Below are 24,922 nucleotides of genomic sequence, written 5' to 3' on the forward strand. Positions count from 1 at the left end.
CATCAACTGTCAAATTTATGGGAAAATCTTTAGAGCCGTTTTCGAGATCCGTGAAGTTTTTAGTTTCCTCGAAGTTGAATAGAGGTATTTAAAAACAAAAGCCATAATAGTAAGCCTCTAATAAGTCATATGGTAATCACCAATCACGACCTAAGGAATTTATAAGTCAGTATGAATGTTTTTTTTTTTCTTTTTTTTTTTTTCGTATTAATAGCAATTATACATAAATACCTTTCGTAGTTTTCTTTATGTCCGATGTAGAAATAGAAAATAAATTAAAAACTAGGACTTATAACAAGTGAAGTCGTGTACAAAATAAAAATAATTGTAGATCTAGATAATCTAGACTCTATGGTCTAAGTAAAGTAAAGATCTAAAATCTAAAGTAGGTATTCTAAAGTAAAGATAGATCACCGTCATAGACATAACTAGATCTATGGATCTAGAGTAATCTAGACTGTATTGATGATTTAATTTAATCGGTAAGACTTGTCACTTTAGTTAAAGTTAAGACAAGAGTCAAGAGCCTTGAATAAGGCTTGAAGTTCAAGTTGAAGAGCCGAAGTCGAAGAGTTTCAAAGAGGGTACTTAGGATTTTGTTTGGTCCGCTGGTTCACAATCAGTGATTTAAGTTAACACATAACAGTGATTACAGTGAATTAATTACTTCTTCTTCTTCTTCTTCTAGCCAGCTTTATTGCTGCTGAGCTGTGAGCTCTTTTGCAGACTGTCACTGACTGTGCCAAGGAAAAAAAGTGTGCTGTTTGTGAATTAATTACACTGAATGACTGATCATATTGTGACTGAATGACTGATTAAACAGTGATTATTCAATTTATTCCCATTTCATTGACACTCAATCCACTCAATGAGTGTGACACTGACTGGACTTGACTGACACAGTGACTGACAGTAGAATGAGTAGATCTAGAATCTAGATTCTATTTCATTTGAATTTGAGTATTTCACTATTTGAATTTGAGTGTATCTTTCGAGGATCTTGTTAGCTTTTTAGAGATGTTTGTCTCAAATAACTGCCCAAATGGGGTTTGTTTTTTGCCAATGATTTTGCCAGCAGCATTTAGGATTGTTTATTGTTTTGTTGTGTATCTACTATTCTATTGTTAGACTATTAATCTAATTCTTTCCTCAAACTGAATCAGATTATATCTATCTAGAGACTTTAGAGAGAGAGACTATTCTCTAGAGACATACTCACATAGAATACTGAATACTACAGAATAGCCTTCAATACTCATACTATAGTCTATAGAACTAGTATACTCAGTCAGTATAGTTAGACATAGACACATAGTCTACTCTAGAAAATAGATAGTGACATAGTATCACATAGTCACTCATACACTTCATGCAGTCATACTGAGTGATATCTAGATATAGCCAGAGTGATTTATAATTATCTAATCCATATAATTATAAATCACACTATTCACTATGACAGTCTGACAGTGTGAAGTGTATGAGTGACTATGTGACACAATGTCACCATATGATCTATATATGTCACTATCTATTATCTATGTGTCTATGTCTAACTATAGTTCTATAGTATGAGTCTATTAAAGTCTATACTATACTCTAGATAATAGATCTAGTAGATCTAAAATCTAGATTCTAAGATCTAAAAATCTAGATCTAGTTACACTGTTACAGTTGTAGTTTTATAGACATAATAGTTTTTACTAGATGTAACTAGATATACACACAATCATGACATTCATGACAATGCAGGTTACTAGATTTTATTAAATGTTAGTGTACAGATTATAATATATGTATATATATATATATGTAAGTATGTAAGACTGTTTGCTGATGTAAATATTATAAATTTATATTTATATAACTTATAATATATCAAACAGAAACACTCCACTCACCCTTAAAAACCCTCTCCACCTTAACAAATAACCCTATTTACACTATCTGACTATTCTTCTGCTTTTTAGTTATTTTGAAATATTTGATAGGCTGTGTGATATTTTTGGACTGGGTCTTTTTTACTTCTTGCATCCTCCAAATACTTTGACAATAACCCCCCCCCCCCCCCCCATCTTATTTTTTTTTTTTTACACTTTCAATACAATTTGCACATTTTAGCAATACCCTTTTTGGCACTATATTCTAGTACATGATATATTAAATTGGAATGGAAGACACACACTAGTTTAATTAGTGCTGAAAAATGGAATGGCAGCTTTAAAAAAAAACATCATTGGGTCTAAATTGCGAATAAAGAATCACTTTTGGTAAATTTAACCGCTGTGGTTTTGATCGTGAAAAGTGCTTAGTTGTTCTAGGCACACAGAAAGTATAAACTGGTTAAATTTTCTTTTTTTTTTGTCCACCGCAAGTGGGATAATTAGTGATGAGTCAGTCAGGGTCATTAGGAAAATATAGTAGATCATAAAGAAAATTTTGTTTAGGATTTGTTAATTAATGTTGTCTTAATCTCCATTTTCACAATTGATTTTCTTTTTACAAAAATACATTGACTAACAGAAATCTATTTTCCACATTTCTTAAAAAAAAAAAAAACAAAAGTAAAGAAAAACAAAGGTTTATTATACTAGTGCTGGTACATGTCCCAAATCCCACGGAGTCTGGGAGCACATGAGGTGCCCTGACTGCACTTTCCCATGGTGGAGGCTGTCCAGGCCTGAGCAAGCTATTATAGCATAGTGCAGTGACTCATGATGCCCCCACTACGGGGAAAAAGAGGAAAAAGTCTTTTTTTTTACTTTTTGCTGATCTCCGTCTCAACAGGTCTGGGAAACCACAAACTCTTGACCTGTATAGTGACATGTATGCACTACACAAAACTGCAGGGTTTCTGTCAAGGGCTTTTGCAAGAGAAGATTTGAGCCTCTCAAGCCCTCACACTGACTCAAATATTAGCTTTGTTTTTGTTTTTTTAAATATATTTTTTATATTTGGCTTGTTCTAAGATTTTGAAAAACATTTAGTTAGTTATAACTTAATTTAAAAAAAAAAAAAAGAACAATGACTTTCTCTAATCATTCTTGTTTACATTTTTTGTGTGTGTGTTTAATTTTTTTTTTTCAGAACAACATATTTTGAAACTGAAAAATAAATCAGGAAAAGATGAAAACAGCAAAAGAAACAATGCACAGGTTCTTGTTGAAACTTTCCATCCTGCCAACTATTATTGCTATTGGGGCCATTTCTTACACTTACATTGTACAGTTTCATGAGCAAGCTTCACCACAACCACAGGACTTCTATTCAGTTGTATTTGATGCAGGGAGCACAGGATCTCGAGTCACTGTGTTTCATTTCCTGAAGCCTGAAGGGAAAGGTAACAATGATATATATTAGATAGATATCAACAATCAAAAAGATTTAGATGTAATCTTTCTTATTGTGTTTTCTTTTGAATTTGCCTTCAGCAAAATGAAGGTGGCAATGGTAATGGATTGGAATAACCCAAGGGGCCATGAGCTCAAAGCTTTGGCTTGTTTTTTTTTGTGTGTTTTTTTTCATTGCAAGTTAATCAAAATTTGGTTTACCAAAATCAAATTGTTTTCTTATGAATTTTTTTTTCTTTACAATAAAATATCAAGGATCAGTAATAACCAAAATAATCTATATCTTCCCTCAAGAGTTTGGACGAGAAGAAGAAGTAAAGGAAAGATCACTCTCTTATTTCTGCGGATAGTCATCCCACGAAATAACAGGGGGGGGGGGAGAACACGCGGGTATTCAAACGTCGCTACGGATGGCTGCGCGCTGGATAGTCAAACCCTGTCCGCTCCCCTCCTCCTTCGTCTTTTTGGAGGTTTGGACTAAAAAGTAAACTATCTTCAACTCTGAAGATACATCAGAAACATGTAAAACATTTTACAAACAAACATTTTACAAACATTAAATAGCAGGGCTGGACTTAAGCATTGTGGGGCCCTATTCGAAATGGATTTCGCAGGGCCAAGTTTTAGGGAAGCAGACAATAAGTGAAATTTAAGAGTTTGAATTAGAAAATAAATTCGACTATGCATTTTATTCATTCTTTACTATGTACAGAATTACTTTACGAGCCTTGCCTGTAGCAAAGTCATATAGTATATCATAATAATTCTGTTTCCTACATAGATCCCCCTCAATAGCAAGAATTACCAAATGTTTCAATCTATCTTTGAGAATTATTGACCTCAAGTAATTCTTCATTAGTTTGAGGCGCGAGAAGCTTCTTTCACCTGATTACACAATTTCGGGAGATTTCCCGGAGCTCCTGGTAAATCGTCAGAAGGGCACAGGAAATCTGTTTTAAATTATAAAATGGTTTAATTTAATAATTCATACACATTGAATTAGCGTGGGTCCTATGAAAGTGTGGATCCTTTGAAAATGGGGGCCCACTGCGGTCGCATAGGTTGCAATGGCCTAAGACCGGCCATGCAGAGTAGCGACGTATGCTACGCCGCCGGTCGACTAGTATACAGTAATTGTCAGTGAGCTATTTAAAAATAGCATCAAATCACTTAGGCAAATATTTGTATACTGTTGACATTGAATCAGAAAAATCTAAATCATTATTTTGTTAAGTATTCATAACTACAGTTTTAAACAAGATGTTCTCACAATGTTCAACATTTCTTCACAGCAATGTTCAACATTTCTTCACAGCATGACTTGATCTCCTTGATCTTGCTTCTTATCTTTAAGTTTACAAACAATGAAATCATTTCCTGAACACTTGTTCACACACATTCCCTCCATAACAGTGTCATGTCATCTAAAATGCACTTTATTACTTGAACTAGTTACTTAATGTTTCTTATTAAAGCCAAATACAAACTACTAAAAAAAATGATTACATTTCAATTAAACTATTTTATGTCCAATGATTTTGATAAACAAATTAAGATTAAATGAAAAACATTTTCAATTCGTTAGTAGTATCTGCACTAGTGCATGATTATAACTTTAATGGGTAATAGAAAATTTATAGCTATGAAATGTACAACGCATTGTTGTAGTTTGTAATTAATAGTTGTCTAGTGGAATGTGAAGAGGAAACACTAGGAAGTAGTTAAAATTGAAATTCTACATTGGGCTTAGACCAGTCTCTTCTTTAGATCAACAAAAATCAAATGATGCTATTATATATTCTTTATTTTTCAATCAAACCAAGACAGTCCAGTGATATTAGATAAAAGAAGTTTTTCATTCTCTTTAGAAATTAATTGATACAATCCATCCAGGAAACCATGCCTCATATTCTGTATGACTGCCCCTGACTTGCTGATCTCTGCCCTGACAGGTCTGGGAAACCAAAAATTCTCGACCTGTATGGTGACATATACGCACTACGCAAGTCAGCAGGGTTTCTGTCCAGGGCTTTTGCAAGAGAGGATTTAAGCCTCTCAAGCCCTCACTTAAATGGAGTTTGATGATGATGATGATTTATTTCTATTTTTCAATCAGACCAAGACAGTCGAGTGATATTAGACAAGGAAGTGTTTCATTCTGTACAACCTGGAATATCATTCTATGCAAACAAGCCAAGTGATGTAAGATGTATTGTTTTTGTGTTATTTAATTTTTTTTTTTAATTAAATTTTTGCTTTTTTGGTATTATATTTTTATCATTCTTTAGATTAAAAAAAATGTCTTTTGAAAAAAATTGTTGCCTAAAAAATGTTACAGATTTTTTTTTTAAATTCCTTAAAATTGAACTCAGTTTTGATTGCTTTCAGGCAGCTGTGAGCCTGACATCATTAATGAACACGGCTATCAAAAATGTTCCTGAAAGCTATTATAATGACACTTCAATTAATTTTAAAGCTACAGCTGGTCTGCGGCTTTTACCAGAGGATAAAGCTCTTGCTATTTTACATGAAGTAAGTTTGGTGCAGTGGTTCTCTATTTTATTTGCCCAGCCAGCTGGCCTCATTTGAAACAAATATTATGTGAATACCTCACCCCCCCTTTCCCTACCTTTCTATTTACATGGTTTTTGTTTTTGTTTAGACTGCCTGGGAGGAGGTTTTTTGAAATTGTAAATATATTCACTAGAAAAATTTAATTATGTTTAAATTTTAAAATTTTACTAGAATCATTGCATATTGCAACTAGAGGATTTGCTCAGAAATTCACATTCCTACCTCAAGTCTTCATTCTATCGTAGCTTGCATAGTGAATGGTAGCTGTGCTTTTTGTGAGTGTGTTGGTAGGAGTTTTTGTGAGAGATTAAAGTGCTCCCATTAGGGGATAGTGAAAGACTATTAAGATTGAGCTGAATTAAAAAATCATTTAAACTTCTTTTGTGCCAGGAAGCCTCTACAATATAAAAAGTTTTTTGTTGTATTTTATTGCAGGTCAAATATTTTCTAAAGAGATCTCCATTTCTTATATCTGACCTAGACAAAGTCACAGTCATGAGTGGAGTTGAGGAAGGTCATAAATAAAAACCCCTTTAATGTCTGTTTTTAAATGTGATAAAAAGTTATTTGAAGCTAAAAGTTATCATTGTTATTTGTTTCAAAACTTTTTTTTGTTTCAGGTTTATTTGCTTGGGTGTCAGTACACTTTTTACTTGGTATGTAACAATGTTTGTTTTGGAGTTTAGTTGACTTGATAAAGGAATCAGTTAACTTGTAGGATTTATCTGATCTATTGAAGAATTTTGTTGTTGGCAAGAATTTCAGCAATGAAATGGTTTTACACAAAATAATCTTTTTTATCACCTAACATTTTAGAATTACAAAATGTTTCACTAAAGATTTCTTCTTCTATGTTGTGGTGAACTTCTCTTTCTTGTTTCAGATTTAATTTGGGATGACACCATTGATAATTCAGTGACTACTTTTGATCTCGGTGGAGGATCCACACAAATTACTTTTGAGGTTTCTAAAAAGGTCTGTTTTTTTTTGTTGTTTCTTTTTCAGTATTCTATGTTGTCATTTAGGTATTCCAATAGTAAATATCTAAGATAAAACTGTTAACATAGATACAATGTTGAAGCTTAGTGCTAAAATGATAACAATGAAACTGTTAACAGATAAAATTTTGAAGCTTAGTACTGAAATGATAACAATGAAACCATTAACATAGATACAATGTTGAAGCTTAGTACTGAAATGATAACAATGAAACCATTGAATAAAAAGGAAATCCAACTCAAATCAATAATTCATGATGTAGTTGAGAAATAAAAACACAGCTCTTAGTGAAACAACTGATTGTGTTTTTCTCTGGTCACACTCTGATGTAACTTTCCAGTTTATGAAGACTTACAAACTACATTTCAGCATTTACAAAAAGATGTACATCAAGGGATGCAACTAGTGATGAAATTCATATATTACATCAAAAACTATGTATACCAAAACTACACTCACAAACATACGGAATAAAGAAATAGTTAAAGCAACCTAAGTGTTTATCCATTTCAGGAATTGTTCAAACATTTTGATGAAGAAGATTTGTACAAACTGACATTTGGTCAAGACCTTCACTTTAACATCTTCACTAAAAGGTAAGCAGTCAACTGTAGCTTATCAATACATAATAATTGCTCTATGTTTAAAGTATCAACTTTTTATTTACAATAGAAGGCTGAGTATCCAGATAAATTGGGAATGGAGTCTGTTCAGATACTTGATCATCTGGATAACCGAATGGGGAATATTATAATGGTCCATTTTTCCAACACTATTGAGACACAGCCACCCACACTTCTTACTGGCTTGCAAGCTTTAAATTCGTTGACTTGTTCACATATGTGTTTGTAGAGACATGTGCCACAAGACAGCTGTAATATACCAAGATCAGGAAGCAATGCAATAGATGAAATTGAACTTCAACAAAAGCACTTTACCATACTGTAAAAAAAAGGCAGTCTGGGATATTTGATGTTCCAGATGACTGATTTCCAGATAAATTATGCTCTACTGTCACTTCTGAAACATCAATTTAATCTGTTCATTACTTTCAGCTATCTTGGCTTTGGACTCAAGTCTGCACGTCTTGGTGTTCTTGGGGGACAAGAAGGACACAATGGACAAATCACTTATGGTAAACTCTACATTAATTAATCATTTATGGTAAACTCTACATTAATTAATCATTTATGGTAAACTCTACATTAATTAATCATTTATGGTAAACTCTACATTAATTAATCACTTATGGTAAACTCTACATTAATTAATCACTTATGGTAAACTCTACATTAATTAATCACTTATGATAAACTCTACATTAATTAATCACTTATGGTAATCTCTACATTAATTAATCATTTAAGGTAAACTCTACATTAATTAATCCCTTATGATAAACTCTACATTAATTAATCACTTATGGTAAACTCTACATTAATTAATCACTTATGGTAAACTTTACATTAATTAATCACTTATGGTAAACTCTATATTAATTAAACATTTAAGGTAAACTCTACATTAATTAATCACTTATAAACTGTATATTAATAGATCACTTATAAACTGTATATTAATAAATAACTTAGAGTAAACTCTATATAAATAAGACAATATTTAGAATGTGGTTACACAGACCCAGCTGCATAAAATCAGTAAATGATTTCTCAATGTGTCATGATGGCAGCTTTATGTGTGTATTATACAGGGTTCGTAGCGCTCCTAAAAACTCCTAAAATCTCCTAAAAAATGAAAAGTCTCCTAAAATCCTAAAATTCTCCTAAAAATTGCAGAAAATCTCCTAAAATTTTGTCCACTCTCCTAAAATTTTTACCCAATATTTTTTTTTAAATATAATTTCGCTTATTTCTTGCTAAAAATGTGTGGGAAAAAACAACAACAGCGTAACTAGGCATTCTGATCGCGTGACGTTACGGACTGGCTCTGTTAATGAGCTGACCAGTGACACTTCTACACCGCCTTTCACCCACTTGTGAAGCGCGACCTCGTGATTGAAGATGGCCTTGGCTCAAGCAAGCATTTCACCTGGCAGTATTTTTCTGAAGTCAGCGTAGAAATGTTTGTTTCCATTTATTGTTACCACTAGAGACGCGCTAGATCTAGTCTGTAGTGACTATTGTCTATAATTAGAGCAATTACCAGACTAATTTGTAGGCTACACCCCTCCGGGCCCTCCCTCCTCTAAAATCTTCTTGTAAGTGTAAGAGTGACTTCGCGTTGAAAGTCGGTAAATCTTCTAAATCTAGCTAGTATCTAGTAATAGTATCTAGATCTAGATTTTGATCTAAGTTAGATCTAGTGAAGATAATTGGCACCTAACCTGAAAACTCCTTGAATTTTAGTCAATTTAATGATCTCGATACATCTAATGTCTAGATTACTCTAGAAATACGCTAGATTCTAGATTTACGCTAAATCACTTAGAGTCTATATATAGTGAAGATAATTAGCACAAAGAAGTGAAAATCCCGCAAATTTTGTGAGTTAGATCTAGACTCTAGATCTACGGTATATCCAGTGAAGATAATTCGCATACTACCGCGAAAAGTCCGCAAATTTTAGTGACTTAGATCTAGACTCTAGATCTACGGTATTTTTAGTGAAGATAATTTGTACACAGCCGCGAAAAGTCCGCAAATTTTAGTGACTTATATCTAGATTCTAGATTTACTCGAAATCACTAGAATCTAGTGAAGATAATTCTCACACAGCCATGAAAAGTTCGCAAAATTTAGTGACTTAGAGTTAAAGTCAACGAATTTTAGCGAATTAGCTTTAGAGTTTAGATCTTCTGTAAATTTAGTGAAGATAATATTCACATAGCAGTGAAAAGTCCGCGAATTTTCGTGACTTTGATCTAGAATCTAGACTCTAGATTTACGCTAAATCACTGGAATATATATATATTGAAGATATTTCTCTCACAGCCCCGAAAAGTCCGCGAATTTTAGTGACTTAGATCTAGAGTCTAGATCTACTGTAAATTCAGTGAAGATAATTCTCTCACAGCCGTGAAAAGTCTGCGCATTTTAGTGACTTAGATCAAGAGTCTAGATCTACTGTAGATCCAAAAGCCATTTTTTAGTTAGCAAAAGTCAACTAAACATTCAAATAGGCCAATATTGCCCTAAATATTACTGGCTCTGTTTATGAGAAGGATTTAAGTTAGCTAATAAAAGAATAAAACATTACCTCAAATGCACACCATGACTCTAGTATCTATAAGATACACATAGGAACTAATAATGTACATTTCCATCACAGAGAATACACATTATGAAGGCATCTCTAAGAATGTTTGTTATTTTAAAAAATGGAATAGCGACCAGTTGTAATGTTTTCAAATAAATCTTTGAAAAAAAAATGGTTGTTTGAGGTTTTGGGATGACAGTCAAGTTGTTACTTGATTAAAAGATAACTTTCATTACATTTTCTGTGGACATACCACAGCTGATAACATTGTTTCTGTGGCATATTGGCAAGATATTTATTATTTTTAAAATCAGACAACAATAATTGATTTGGCTTAGTTTTGTGTATGTTTTACTATGTATCACACAAACGGATGGGAAACACACACACACATCATACATTTTATCCTTAAAAAAACTCCTAAAATCTCCTAAAATTTTGTCATGGAAAAGTGCTACTAACCCTGAATTTATATCAGTGAACATTACTATGGCAGAAGATGGATGGAGTGATGGTTGAAACATGCTGATGCATAATGATAATGAAAAGTTTGAAAATGTTATTTTACAAGTAAACCACTTGGATTGTTTTGTATTTATAAACATACACTTGTAGTTTACTCACTTGTAGATGACATGTCAACATTTTTCGATGTAAAATTACTTTTAACTAAGTGACACTATGTTGGAATTCTCTTTCTTGAACTTGCTTGTATTATATTTGGAAGGGTTTCATTGTTTTTCTTTTATTAATAGTTTTCAAATGAAATGCTAAAACAACTCGGTATAGTAATGTTTATTAAACCTCGTTATCTGACTCATATTTAAAAAAAGGCATGATGGCTAGATTTAGATCTAATCTAGATTTTTTAAACTAGATTAAGATTTTTTAAACTAGATCTAGATTTTTTTTATACAGTATATCTAGATTTTTAAAACTAGATCTGGATTTATATTCTAATTAAAATCATTGTAGAGTCTAGATCTAGAATTTCTAAGTCTAGTTTAGACTGATATAGACTAGATCAAGATATAGAATTGCAATTTCTAGACTTAAAGTGAAGATTTTGATTTCCAAACGTCTAGATCAATATTGCAATGTTATAATATACTAAAACTGATCTACTATTTTTAAATTTAATGTTCGATTCAGTCTATTGATAGATTTTCTGGGAATTTTTTTTTGCATAAATCTAATCTAAATTACAATACATCTAAATTATACCAAATTTATATTATAGATCTAGATCTAGTAGATATAGATCTTAAGAGTGCTAAATCAGAAGTTTAGTTTATGTAGATCAACATCCTTATTCTAGTTCCATTTAAATGAAAATGCCAATAGCTCTGTTGATAGCTGTGCTGAGACATCGAAGTACAAGCATGATATATCTGTTCTTTTCTGGTTTTTTTTTCAATTACAAATCAATGCTGAAAGTTTATCTAAAATCGCTCATCTGACATATTGTACATAATTGGTAGATGCAGTGCCATAATGTGTAATATATATCTCTTTATCAATAATAGGCTATTAGTTTGTAACCAGTTTGTTATTAAGTACAAGCATGATATATCTGTTCTTTTCTGTTTTTTTTTTCAATTACAAATCAATGCTGAAAGTTTATCTAAAATCGCTCATCTGACATATTTTACATAATTGGTAGATGCCGTGCCGTAATGTGTAATATATATCTCTTTATCAATAATAGGCTATTAGTTTGTAACCAGTTTGTTATTAAGTTAAGAGCAATGCCTGGCTGTGCAGTTAGCGCGCTGAACTAATTATCTCGACGGTCCCAGGTTGTTTGTTTGTTTGTTTTACATGTTTCGGATGTTAATTCAGAGTTAAAGATAATTTACTTCCCAGTCCAAACCTCCCGCAGGGGGATGGGAGTGTTCAGGGTTTGAACCAGGGACCATCAATAAATCAGAACGACAGTCCAGCACGCAAACTGCATGATCAGGCAGGGTTCATACCCTGCTCGCTGACATCCTCCATCGTCCAGCGAGAAGTTAATTATTTTTAACTTAGAAGGAACATCCACAACATGTAAAACAGAAAAAAAATATTTTTTTTTACAACAGCAAATGAATCTTTGAAACATTACTTTTGACCATCAAAATAAAATCACGTCTTGAATATTCCTTGAGAATAGTCGGATCCGACAGGGTTTGTGTGATAACACAAAACTCTCTTTGTAATCTTGTTTTCTTTTAATTTTGACTTATTTGTGAATCACTTATGTAGACATCCATTACCTCACCCTCCTCATCTCTTCCCAAGCATATCACAGTATATAAACATATTTATTTCCAAGATCCAGTGAAAACCAAGAGATCACCTTCAGGAGATATCCAAATGCTGACACCTTGCTTGCATACCCAACAACAATACAATTTTACTCATGGAGACAAAGTTTATCTTGTCAAGTGAGTGCCATGGTGTTTGGTGTCTTTAATAAATAATGTAATAAATAATGGTTTCAGTTATAAAGAAAAGATTTATCTGTTTAAAATAATGCATTCAGTGGCAAATTTATTACATGAACCACCATTCTTGATTCAACTTCTAATAAATGTTGACAGGGGTACTAATGAAAACCATGACCTGTTAGCTGAGTGTCAGAAAGTTGTACACAAATTTGTTGACACTGCCAAATTTGTTCAAAGTGAAGAGCTGAGTAGAAGGGATATAAATCTTTTCTCTTATTTTTTTGATGTGGCCCGATGGGCTAAGCTGATTCCTTGGAAAGACAGTCATGAAGTGCTTCAGGTTCAAGATTATTTAATGGCTGCTCAAAAGTGTAAGTAATTAATTTGTTACATTATTTAATAGCTGATCAAAAGTGTAAGTAATTTGTTACATTATTTAATAGCTGCTCAAAAGTAAGTGATTTGTTACAGCTGTTCTAGAGTGTAAAAACTAACATTTGTATTTAGATTTTTTATTTTGTCTGTTGATAACCTAAAGATAAAGTTGAGCATGTGTTTGATCTTGACTTCTGAAAACTTAAAGTTGAGCAGGTTTACAATTTGAATGTAATAAATTTGAACTCAAAATGAGTTATTATGAAACTGAAGTCAAGGAAAGGATATATTGAGTTCTACATGTTTTCATGAAGTGTTTTTATGTTGTAAAAGTATTTGACCAGTTTCTGTGCAACAGTTGATCTAGTTTTTGTTTAATGTAGCTAATGTTTAAGGCTTCAATCTAGAATGCTCAACATTGTAATGTTAGCTACATCCTCTTTCAAAGACCTGCACATTAGTAGTGATTTAAACTTTTGTTTAAAATAATCTGTATAGTGAGCACATAACTCTTGCATTGATTTATTTATCTATAGATTGTTTGGTAGAGAACATGAATCACAAACATCCTTATTTGTCTATAGATTGTTTGGTAGAGAACATGAATCACAAACATCCTTATTTGTCTATAGATTGTTTGGTAGAGAACATGAATCACAAACATCCTTATTTGTCTATAGATTGTTTGGTAGAGAACATGAATCACAAACATCCTTATTTGTCTATAGATTGTTTGGTAGAGAACATGAATCACAAACATCCTTATTTGTCTATAGATTGTTTGGTAGAGAACATGAATCACAAACATCCTTATTTGTCTATAGATTGTTTGGTAGAGAACATGAATCACAAACATCCTTATCTGTCTATAGATTGTTTGGTAGAGAACATGAATCACAAACATCCTTATTTGTCTATAGATTGTTTGGTAGAGAACATGAATCACAAACATCCTTATTTGTCTATAGATTGTTTGGTAGAGAACATGAATCACAAACATCCTTATTTGTCTATAGATTGTTTGGTAGAGAACATGAATCACAAACATCCTTATTTGTCTATAGATTGTTTGGTAGAGAACATGAATCACAAACATCCTTATCTGTGTATAGATCTCTTGTATGTACATTCACTGTTGACTGTTGGCATTGGATTACATCCAGAGAAACTCTTACATGTAAGTACATGTTTTTGTTGAACACACTGTGTGGTTCAGAATATTTAAAGATTTTCTCTTGAAAACTCAAGGTTTATTCTTGAAATCTTATTGTGTCATAAAGGGAGCAATACAGTATTGGTTTCACTTTTATATATAATAATAATAGAGTTAAAAAAAATGTCAGGAGTTATCAGACTGAGATATATATATATATAGTCTGTCAAATGGCTGTGTGAAGCGTCTAGTGTGGTAGCTTGACTTGTTGCCACTGCTGGCTAGCTTCTGTGAAAGGGGAGCAATTTTGTAAGTCTCTCTTGCCAGTACATAGCCTCTCCACAGCAAGTCCTATGCAGTACCTCCTCGTGGTGGCAGATGGAAACTGAGGCTGCGGAGCCTCAGGCTAAACTGCAAGGGTCTCGGAGGAGGTTTGGCCCCAAGATGTGAGGCAGGCATGGCCCGTCGGCGTGCGGACACGCCCTGTTGCCCACAAACCAAACCCCTAGCTATAGGTCAATAGCCGCACTGCCTTGTGTGTGTGTGTGTACCTGTAAGGTCTAAGGCTAAGGGAGTAAACCCTAACAGAAAATCCGGTCCTGGAGCCCCGTAGGCGGGGGGACAGTAGTAAGACTACTGCTCTCTGGCAAACTCCTGCAGCCACCTGTCCCCAAATTGTGATGGCTCGCCATGCCTTTGGATCTGGTCAGTATGTAAGAGAGGCGTGTGCTGACGTGTGGGCAGCCCAGCACTTGCAAATTTACCGCCCAGGCTTTCCCCCAGCAATGGAGAGGTCACTCCATCTCTGACAGTAATGTCTTTGAAAAAACACAGAGAGTGGTAGTTACCGGTGATAAGTTCCTATCTGATTGGCGTAAGCTGGAACGCCAGGGACCACTCTTGACGGTAGGAGGGGCTTTTTAGCCTCACTGGATAGCTACTGCCTGCCTTAAGCCTAGCAGCCTCGGACAGTAAAGTGCTATCCTGCCACAGCTTGCCACACCACTGGGTGCTTGGTGCTAAGACAAAATAAAAAAGCAAGCTGCTCACCCGCACCTGCAAATACAATCAAAAGAAAACTCTCAACATTAATGCGTTTAGCAAACTGGAACATACGGACAATGTGTCCTGGCTTCAATACTGACCCTGAACTCGTCACCGACATGCTATTATCGACAGAGAACTCAGCAGACTAAACATTGATGTGGCCTGCCTGCAAGAAACCAGACTGGCAGACAGTGTATCTCTTACACAAAGCAACTATACATTCTACTGGCAAGGAAAACCAGAACAAAGCCCTAGAATACATGGCGTCGGCTTTGCAATAAGAAACAGTCTCATCCCCTGCATTGCGATGTTTCCCAATGGCAATGAAAGAGTAGCACACATGAAATTTGCATCACCGCAAGGCAAAGTTAATATAATCTGTGCTTACTCATCAACCCTTGCTGCACCGGAAGAGGACAAAGACAGATTCTTTCAAGCTCTAGAGGACGTAATTAAAAGTATTCCAAAATCCAAGCACCTCTATATAAATGGAGACTTTAATGCCCGTGTTGGTGATTGAAATGATGCATGGCCAAAATGCTTGGGACCTCATGGTGTTGGCAAAATCAATGACAATGGCCAAAGGCCACTCGAGTTCTGTAGCTCTCATGAACTGTGTGTAACAAATACATTCTTCTCTGGCAAGGAATGCCTTAAAGTCTCTTGGCAGCACCCACGCTCAAAAAGGTGGCACCAGCTTGACCTCTGCATCACCCGAAGGATGGATCTGAAAAGTGTCATCCACACCCGTTCATACCATAGTGCGGACTGCAACTCAGACCATTCACTAGTGCTAAACAAGATCAAACTACTTCTCAAGAAGGCTTTTACTTCCACTCAGCCCAGAACTAGGCGAATTAACGTCAATCATGTAGGTGACCCAGAGAAGTGTGCACTCTTTGGCGAGCTCCTGAAGAGTTCAATCCCCTCGTTAAGTGATGAAGAAGACATCTCTATCAGATGGGAGAAATTTAGAGATCTAATCTACAGTTCGGCAATCACTGCCTTTGGGCCTCAAAAACACAAAAATGTAGACTGGTTTGAGGCGAATCTAGCACATATGGAACCTTGCATCGAGAAAAAGCGATCTGCACACCTCGCTTACAAGACAAAGCCTAGTCCAAAACCTTTGGAGGCCTTCAAAAGTGCTAATAAAGAGGTGAAACAAATGGCTAGAAAATGTGCTAACAACTTTTGGAGGGATACCTGCAACAGAATCCAAGACAGTCTCCACTCAGGAAATAGCAAAGCGCCCTGGGTCCAACAGTGTCTAAGCCTACCCTCCTTCTATCCAAATCTGGAGAAAAAATTACAGATATCAACGAATCACTCCTTCTCCCTGAACTCTATATTCTCCTCTGCCGCTGTTGGGAAACAGGTCATGTCCCACAGGACATGCGTGACACAACTATAGTCACAATATACAAGAACAAAGGGGATCGGAGTGACTGCAACAATTACAGGGGTATCTCCTCAGTATAGTGGGCAAAATCTTTGCTAGAGTGGCACTATCCAGGCTGCAAGTGATAGCTTCTAGAGTCTACCCAGAGTCTCAGTGTGGATTCAGGAGTGGTAGATCCACTATAGACATGATATCTTCTCTATGACTACTGCAGGAGAAATTCAGAGAGAGAGACAGACCCCTTTACATCGTTTTTGTTGATCTGACTAAAGCTTTTGACATGGTCAGCAGAAGTGGCCTTTTCAAACTCCTGAGGAAAATAGGTTGCCCTCCCAAACTACTGAAGTTCATTGAATGTTTTCATGAGAAAACTAAATGTACTGTCAAATTCAATGGAGCCCAATCAGCACCTTTTGAGGTTTGCAGTGGTGTCAAGCAGGGATGTGTGCTCGCACCTACTCTGTTTGGCATATTCTTCTCCTGTCTACTGCATCATGCGTACAACGACATAAACGAAGGTGTGTTTCTCCATACAAGATCCTCTGGAAAACTATTTAATGTATCAAGGCTGCGGGCAAAAACCAAGGTTAGGAAGCTACTCGTCAGGGAACTCCTGTATGCTGATGATGCAGCTATTGTGGCTGATTCTGATATTCAGCTACAGTCCCTGGTTGACAAACTATCTGCTGCTTGCCAGAAGTTTGGCTTAAACATCAGTCAAAGCAAGACTAAGATACTTGTCCAAAACACAAACACTGCACCTCAAGTAAGCATTAATGGCCAACCACTAGAAATTGTTGATCACTTTTGTTACCTTGGCTCCATCATATCCAACAACACTCTACTGGATAAAGACATAAACAACAGGATAGCCAAGGCAATGGCCACCATGTCACGGTTGCAGAAGAGTATAAATATATATAAATCTGATAACTCCTGACATTTTTTTTTAATCTCTATTAATAAATGGAACTGTAGAGCATCAAGAGAAGACAACTGACTATATCTCAAACAGCATGCTGAATAATACAAGTTGTATATATATGGCTCCTTTTGTCTCGAAAGGCAATGGATGTGCCCAAATGAGCCACTGGTTTTGGCTTAATCTTGAGACGAGGCAGAATCTGGTGTGACTAGTCAAGCCAATTCTAGAACGGCAGACTTTGTCACAATTCATACATGTGTATGCCTCTGATTCAGGGCTAGCGGACAGGGCAGCTTTCTTTTTTCCCTCTTGATTAAGGCCGCTTCAGTTCTTTTGTTCTCAGCAAGGGTTGTCCCAGCACGCACAGTCTGTCTCCATGCACTCCGGTCTTTGGCTATGTTTTCCCACATACTTTCGCTGATGCCTGTGGCTCTCATGTCTCGCTTGCAGACATCTCTATATGTTAGTCTTGGCGGCCCTTGGGTCTGACTCCTTCCACAAGCTCAGCATATAAGATATCTTTTGGGATTCTACCATCTGGCATGCGAGTGACATGTCAGAGCCAGCGTAATCTTCTTTGTGTCAGGAGAGCATACATGCTGCTCATATTGGCCAATCTCAAAACTTCCTGATTGGAGACATGGTCCCTCCAAGAGATGCCCATTATGCGTCTCAGGCAGCACAAGTGGAAACTATTATATTAATGATATTATCAGCATAACAAGAGAAAAAAAATTAAATGGGTATCTCTGAAGCTAATTTTATTTATCAAAAGAAGAGTAGATATGATTAAGGATAAAAACAGAACCTTGGCATAAGGACCACAATAAGTGCTGTTAGTGTCTATAATATTATTTGAATGTTGTAAACAAGTTTTCCTAACACTAACATGTAGAGAGATCCATCAGCAACTATTATCTCATTCCACTTGCATCAGTGAAATTACTGATAGATTCCACTTTGTAGTAACTTCTTTTATAATGAGGTAGAGGTGTCAATTCTTTGTCAGCATAAGCGTATTCAATGGACCTGGCCAAAGACCCAACAGTTCATGTTGTTGTTTTTTCTACTCTTTAACTTGGTCTCATTGAATAGGTTTACACATATCATGTGTAAGTTAAGTTAAAAAACAAAAGAAGAGTTTCAAGTATTGTCAACTAAAAATGATCATTAACTGGAAGTAAATATAGTAAATATTATCCATTTAAATGTTTTCTAAGGGAGTTAGAAGCTCAAAAAGTGGAAAAAGAAAAAGCTAATTTGGCAGCACCAGTTCACTTACCTGTAATCTTCTATCCTCACAGGTTGAAACAAAGATAAGAGGAAAAGAAGTCAGCTGGAGTGTTGGTGCTGCACTTTCCAATGAGTTCACATACTCCAAACTTTTGTGATGTGGAACAAATAGTGAGGGTACTTATCCATCTATTAGCATAGCTGAAGAACTCATGTTAGAACAAACAGTAGAAAGTAATTCTGTCATCAAGCATGTGGTGTAGTGATTAGGTCATGCATGTTAGAACAAACAGTAGAAAGTACTTCTGTTATCAAGCATGTGGTGTAGTGATTAGGTCATGCATGTTAGAACAAACAGTAAAAAGTACTTCTGTTATCAAGCATGTGGTGTAGTGATTAGGGTCATGCATGTTAGAACAAACAGTAGAAAGTACTTCTGTCATCAAGCATGTGGTGTAGTGATTAGGTCATGCATGTTAGAACAAACAGTAGAAAGTAATTCTGTTATCAAGCATGTGGTGTAGTGATTAGGTCATGCATGTTAGAACAAACAGTAGAAAGTACTTCTGTTATCAAGCATGTGGTGTAGTGATTAGGTCATGCATGTTAGAACAAACAGTAGAAAGTACTTCTGTTATCAAGCATGTGGTGTAGTGATTAGGTCATGCATGTTAGAACAAACAGTAAAAAGTACTTCTGTCATCAAGCATGTGGTGTAGTGATTAGGGTCATGCATGTTAGAACAAACAGTAGAAAGTACTTCTGTCATCAAGCATGTGGTGTAGTGATTAGGTCATGCATGTTAGAACAAACAGTAGAAAGTACTTCTGTTATCAAGCATGTGGTGTAGTGATTAGGTCATGCATGTTAGAACAAACAGTAAAAAGTACTTCTGTTATCAAGCATGTGGTGTAGTGATTAGGTCATGCATGTTAGAACAAACAGTAGAAAGTACTTCTGTTATCAAGCATGTGGTGTAGTGATTAGGTCATGCATGTTAGAACAAACAGTAGAAAGTACTTCTGTTATCAAGCATGTGGTGTAGTGATTAGGGTCATGCATGTTAGAACAAACAGTAGAAAGTACTTCTGTTATCAAGCATGTGGTGTAGTGATTAGGTCATGCATGTTAGAACAAACAGTAGAAAGTACTTCTGTTATCAAGCATGTGGTGTAGTGATTAGGTCATGCATGTTAGAACAAACAGTAGAAAGTACTTCTGTTATCAAGCATGTGGTGTAGTGATTAGGTCATGCATGTTAGAACAAACAGTAGAAAGTACTTCTGTTATCAAGCATGTGGTGTAGTGATTAGGTCATGCATGTTAGAACAAACAGTAGAAAGTACTTCTGTTATCAAGCATGTGGTGTAGTGATTAGGTCATGCATGTTAGAACAAACAGTAGAAAGTACTTCTGTTATCAAGCATGTGGTGTAGTGATTAGGTCATGCATGTTAGAACAAACAGTAGAAAGTACTTCTGTTATCAAGCATGTGGTGTAGTGCATGCATGTTAGAACAAACAGTAGAAAGTAATTCTGTCATCAAGCATGTGGTGTAGTGATTAGGTCATGCGTGTTAGAACAAACAGTAGAAAGTACTTCTGTTATCAAGCATGTGGTGTAGTGATTAGGTCATGCGTGTTAGAAGAAACAGTAGAAAGTACTTCTGTTATCAAGCATGTGGTGTAGTGATTAGGTCATGCATGTTAGAACAAACAGTAGAAAGTACTTCTGTTATCAAGCATGTGGTGTAGTGATTAGGTCATGCATGTTAGAACAAACAGTAGAAAGTACTTCTGTTATCAAGCATGTGGTGTAGTGATTAGGTCATGCATGTTAGAACAAACAGTAGAAAGTAATTCTGTTATCAAGCATGTGGTGTAGTGATTAGGTCATGCATGTTAGAACAAACAGTAGAAAGTAATTCTGTCATCAAGCATGTGGTGTAGTGATTAGGTCATGCGTGTTAGAACAAACAGTAGAAAGTACTTCTGTTATCAAGCATGTGGTGTAGTGATTAGGTCATGCATGTTAGAACAAACAGTAGAAAGTACTTCTGTTATCAAGCATGTGGTGTAGTGATTAGGTCATGCATGTTAGAACAAACAGTAGAAAGTACTTCTGTTATCAAGCATGTGGTGTAGTGATTAGGTCATGCATGTTAGAACAAACAGTAGAAAGTACTTCTGTTATCAAGCATGTGGTGTAGTGCATGCATGTTAGAACAAACAGTAGAAAGTAATTCTGTCATCAAGCATGTGGTGTAGTGATTAGGTCATGCATGTTAGAACAAACAGTAGAAAGTACTTCTGTTATCAAGCATGTGGTGTAGTGATTAGGTCATGCATGTTAGAACAAACAGTAGAAAGTACTTCTGTTATCAAGCATGTGGTGTAGTGCATGCATGTTGTTTAGTACACTGGTTGGGAGTTCAATCACTCAATATTAACATGCTGATTTTCATGTTCTGAAACACATTCATTTTGACATCTGCACTTAGACTAGATAATTACTGGGGTGTCATGTTGTATGTCTTCTGTATATGTTCACATTATAATCACAGAAAGTTCCAAGAAATTATCATCTTGGGTCATCATCAAACTTTGAACATAAGTGTTGGTCACTTTTGGTCACACTTCATTTAACATGAGGCTGTAGCAGCTGACTGCTGGACAATGAATTGTTTATACTATGTAAACAGTCCAGTTAGTTTTAAACTATCCTGAACTGCTACACTCCCTGTCAAGTAAATTACATTTTGTGAGTCCTTATTTGTGTACACTAAGTGTACATTCAGAATTTTTTTGCACTAAGACTGTAAGTAGTGAATTTCTTTCTTTCAATATATTTGTGTAATGTATTGATCGTGACTTTTGTGAATGTAATATTGATTAAAATTTGCTTATTTCAGGTGATATCAACCTGCCTTCCATCAATGAAAGGGAGATAACCATACAAATTATTTGCAAGACTATTTCATCTGAATTATATTACGGGTAAAATGTCATGTATGTATCTTGCAATATATTTTAAAATAACCTTCTTTCCCAGTGTTTGTTCAAATTGAATGTGCCAACAGAAAGACTAGAGGATCAAATATTTGTTTTGATTATTTTATTTTGTGTACATTTTTATTGTACACTATTCAACACTTCCTTTTTTAAATGAAAACTTTCCCAATGGTGTCTTACATGTCCATCTCTATTTTGTGTTTGTTTTGTTTTTCAAGATTCTTTTTTTTTTTCTGCTCAATGTTAAGTGAATGTTTTTCTTAACTCAGAATTTTTAATTTTCCATAAACGCACACTGTATAATTTGACAATGAATGGCCTGCATTGGATTTGGATAGCTTTTTTTTTTTTTTGTCAGGATTAATTTCTTGAGTAAATAATTTAGTGGGTTCAAGAATATTTAGTTAGTGGATGGGTTCAAGCGTATTTAGGTAGTGGATGGGTTCAGGCATATTTAGGTAGTGGATGGGTTCAAGCATATTTAGGTAGTGGTGACCCAACAAAATAGCACAAAATTATATATGATGTATATAAAAGTAATAGATTTTAGTAATTGAAGGCCCTGGGCATCATATTTTATTGAGGTTTCTATCTTCTTGAATATTAATAGATCTAAAATTATGCCATATTTTCAGAGAAAGAAGAGTATTTTAAATTATTTTCTCATTCTCCTTTTTCACCAATATTGAAAATGCATAACTTTCTTTAAAAAATTATGATTTTGAAATGCGGTGATCACTTTCAAGGTTTAGGTATGATGATGTTTGTGTTACACGTGTTATATTATAATTAGAAATTTTGATTATCTGCTGCATCTCTATTTGATCAAACCAGGGCATTACTTGCCGCAACATTGGCAAACTAAGTGTGTCAGGATTAGTTAAGCTAGCATTCACTTTTCTTATCTTGCCAAATGTTTGTTTAATCGTCTTTGTTCCACCTTCCAATGTAAATACTGCTTTCGAAGAAGTAAATGATGCTTGGCCAGAGGCTCAAGGTAATTTGTAAATGAGTTCAATGATTGGTAACATTAAAATAGAAAAATATTGGTTGTATTCATAGTTTACAATATCTAAAGTATTTCTTGCAAAATGACGGGAAAATATTTTTTATGCGCTATTTTGTCGGGAAACATGGTTGAGAAGCTAAGTACGCTTGAACTTGGCTACCTATGAAGAAGGCTCGAGATTCGACACCTGACTCGAGCAGAGTTGTATTTACTGAGCGCCCAAAGGCAGAACGGAAAACTTTCTCCCAGATACCCCCTTCCCCCCACTGGTCCACAAACAAGATTGAAACATAGCACTCTGAGCATGCTATAAGCATGAAAGTAGAGCTATATAAAAGCTATAATTTATTTAGTAGAGTGGTTGAAGTACATTTAGATAGAGAATGGTTCAAGTATATTTAAGTAGGAGAATGGTTGAAGTACATTTAGGTAGGAGAATGGTTGAAGTACATTTAGGTAGGAGAATGGTTGAAGTATATTTAGGTAGGAGAAATGTTGAAGTACATTTAGGTAGGAGAAATGTTGAAGTACATTTAGGTAGGAGAATGGTTCAAGTACATTTAGGTAGGAGAATGGTTGAAGTACATTTAGGTAGGAAAATGGTTGAAGTACATTTAGGTAGGAGAAATGTTGAAGTACATTTAGGTAGGAGAAATGTTGAAGTACATTTAGGTAGGAGAAATGTTGAAGTACATTTAGGTAGGAGAAATGTTGAAGTACATTTAGGTAGGAGAAATGTTGAAGTACATTTAGGTAGGAGAATGGTTCAAGTACATTTAGGTAGGAGAATGGTTGAAGTACATTTAGGTAGGAAAATGGTTGAAGTACATTTAGGTAGGAGAAATGTTGAAGTACATTTAGGTAGGAGAAATGTTGAAGTACATTTAGGTAGGAGAAATGTTGAAGTACATTTAGGTAGAAGAAATGTTGAAGTACATTTAGGTAGGAGAAATGTTGAAGTACATTTAGGTAGGAGAAATGTTGAAGTACATTTAGGTAGGAGAATGGTTCAAGTACATTTAGGTAGGAGAAATGTTGAAGTACATTTAGGTAGGAGAAATGTTGAAGTACATTTAGGTAGGAGAATGGTTCAAGTACATTTAGGTAGGAGAAATGTTGAAGTATATCTAAGAAGTTGATGAGATGGTTGTTATGCTGGCCACACAATGCCATTGAAACTCTCTATTCAACACTTTTTTGGATGATAGGAAAACTATTTTGTTTTCATCACACAGAATTGACTGGACCAGAAAGCTTCCATTTTAAACAAATTCAATTCTCCATAAGCCATCAGCAAATAGGAAATGTCCCATTTAACTTATATATTTTCTTAACTTTTACAGAAAACTTGTGAAAAAACTGTCATCTGTGTCATCTAGTAATTAGGTTTTACTTGTGTGTGCCAAGTTTGTTTTAAAGAAATGACCAATCTTTTTGTGTTCACAAAAATCAAAAAAACAATTTTCTTAATGTAAAATGTACAGCACAAATCTCTCATGCAATGGTACTCAGTCATATCATTATTTATTTATGTTGGTTATGGTCCTATTCAGAGTGTGAACAAACTTTATTTATTTAGAAATGTGCTTTAAATTAAAAAAAAAAAATTGTCATTACAATTCTAGTCAGGTTTGTGATACCTACAAAAAGGGTCAAATGTGATTGACTAATGATGTCATTGAAGAAACACAAGTGCTATGTCATATCATATGTCTTGTCTGGTTTAAGAAACCATATTTGATGCCATTTTGTTGATATACAAGTCTCATATATATAAATAAAATTTACCATCATTATGGGAATTTTTTTTGTATCTATATATTTTTACCAATGTTTTAGGATAATCTATAAAAAAATTTGTATTTATCTGCTTTTTAACATCACAGAAAATCCATTTTGAGCTTCTAGCTTCTACATGTGTATTATTTGTTGACTCCATTTGTCAATATGTTCATGTATCAGCTTCTGTTACTTGACAATTTGTTTTATTTCACCATGAACTCCTCCACAGAAAACTTTTGCATGTTGTTTGTTGAGATCAAAGATCTATTAAAATTACTTTCCAGCCTTAATGTTCTTTTATTTTTGTGTAAATGGTAAATGTAGAGAGAGACACCAGACATTTCATTGAACTTATGATTGGATGGGAGTTGTATTCTAGACTAATGGTTGCCCTTCAGGTCACTGTATTTTCTC

General features: G+C 34.8%; 1 protein-coding gene across 5 annotated transcripts; it reads left to right on the forward strand.

Annotated features, from left to right (window-relative positions):
• The first annotated feature begins 245 nt into the window (after positions 1–245).
• LOC106056870 (ectonucleoside triphosphate diphosphohydrolase 5-like) lies at positions 246–24,798 on the forward strand. Of its 5 annotated transcripts, none has more exons than XR_008776968.1 (15): positions 246–385; positions 3,088–3,340; positions 5,467–5,552; positions 5,739–5,882; positions 6,360–6,438; positions 6,545–6,580; positions 6,808–6,899; positions 7,437–7,519; positions 7,979–8,058; positions 12,457–12,568; positions 12,725–12,942; positions 13,771–14,123; positions 18,778–18,883; positions 21,618–22,148; positions 22,203–24,798. XR_008776968.1 is itself a non-coding variant. In XM_056024031.1 (14 exons), the coding sequence occupies exons 2-13, from the start codon at positions 3,127–3,129 to the stop codon at positions 18,862–18,864; spliced, it is 1,584 nt and encodes a 527-aa protein (XP_055880006.1). In that variant the 5' UTR covers positions 345–482; positions 3,088–3,126; the 3' UTR covers positions 18,865–18,883; positions 21,618–24,798. The 5 variants fall into 5 exon arrangements, 1 of the variants encoding a protein (XP_055880006.1); XR_008776967.1 differs by having other exon boundaries at positions 345–482; XR_008776969.1 differs by having other exon boundaries at positions 345–482; positions 18,778–18,877.
• The last annotated feature ends 124 nt before the right edge of the window (positions 24,799–24,922 follow it).

This window comes from Biomphalaria glabrata, chromosome 3, assembly GCF_947242115.1.
Source record: "Biomphalaria glabrata chromosome 3, xgBioGlab47.1, whole genome shotgun sequence".
Classification (NCBI taxonomy): domain Eukaryota; kingdom Metazoa; phylum Mollusca; class Gastropoda; family Planorbidae; genus Biomphalaria; species Biomphalaria glabrata.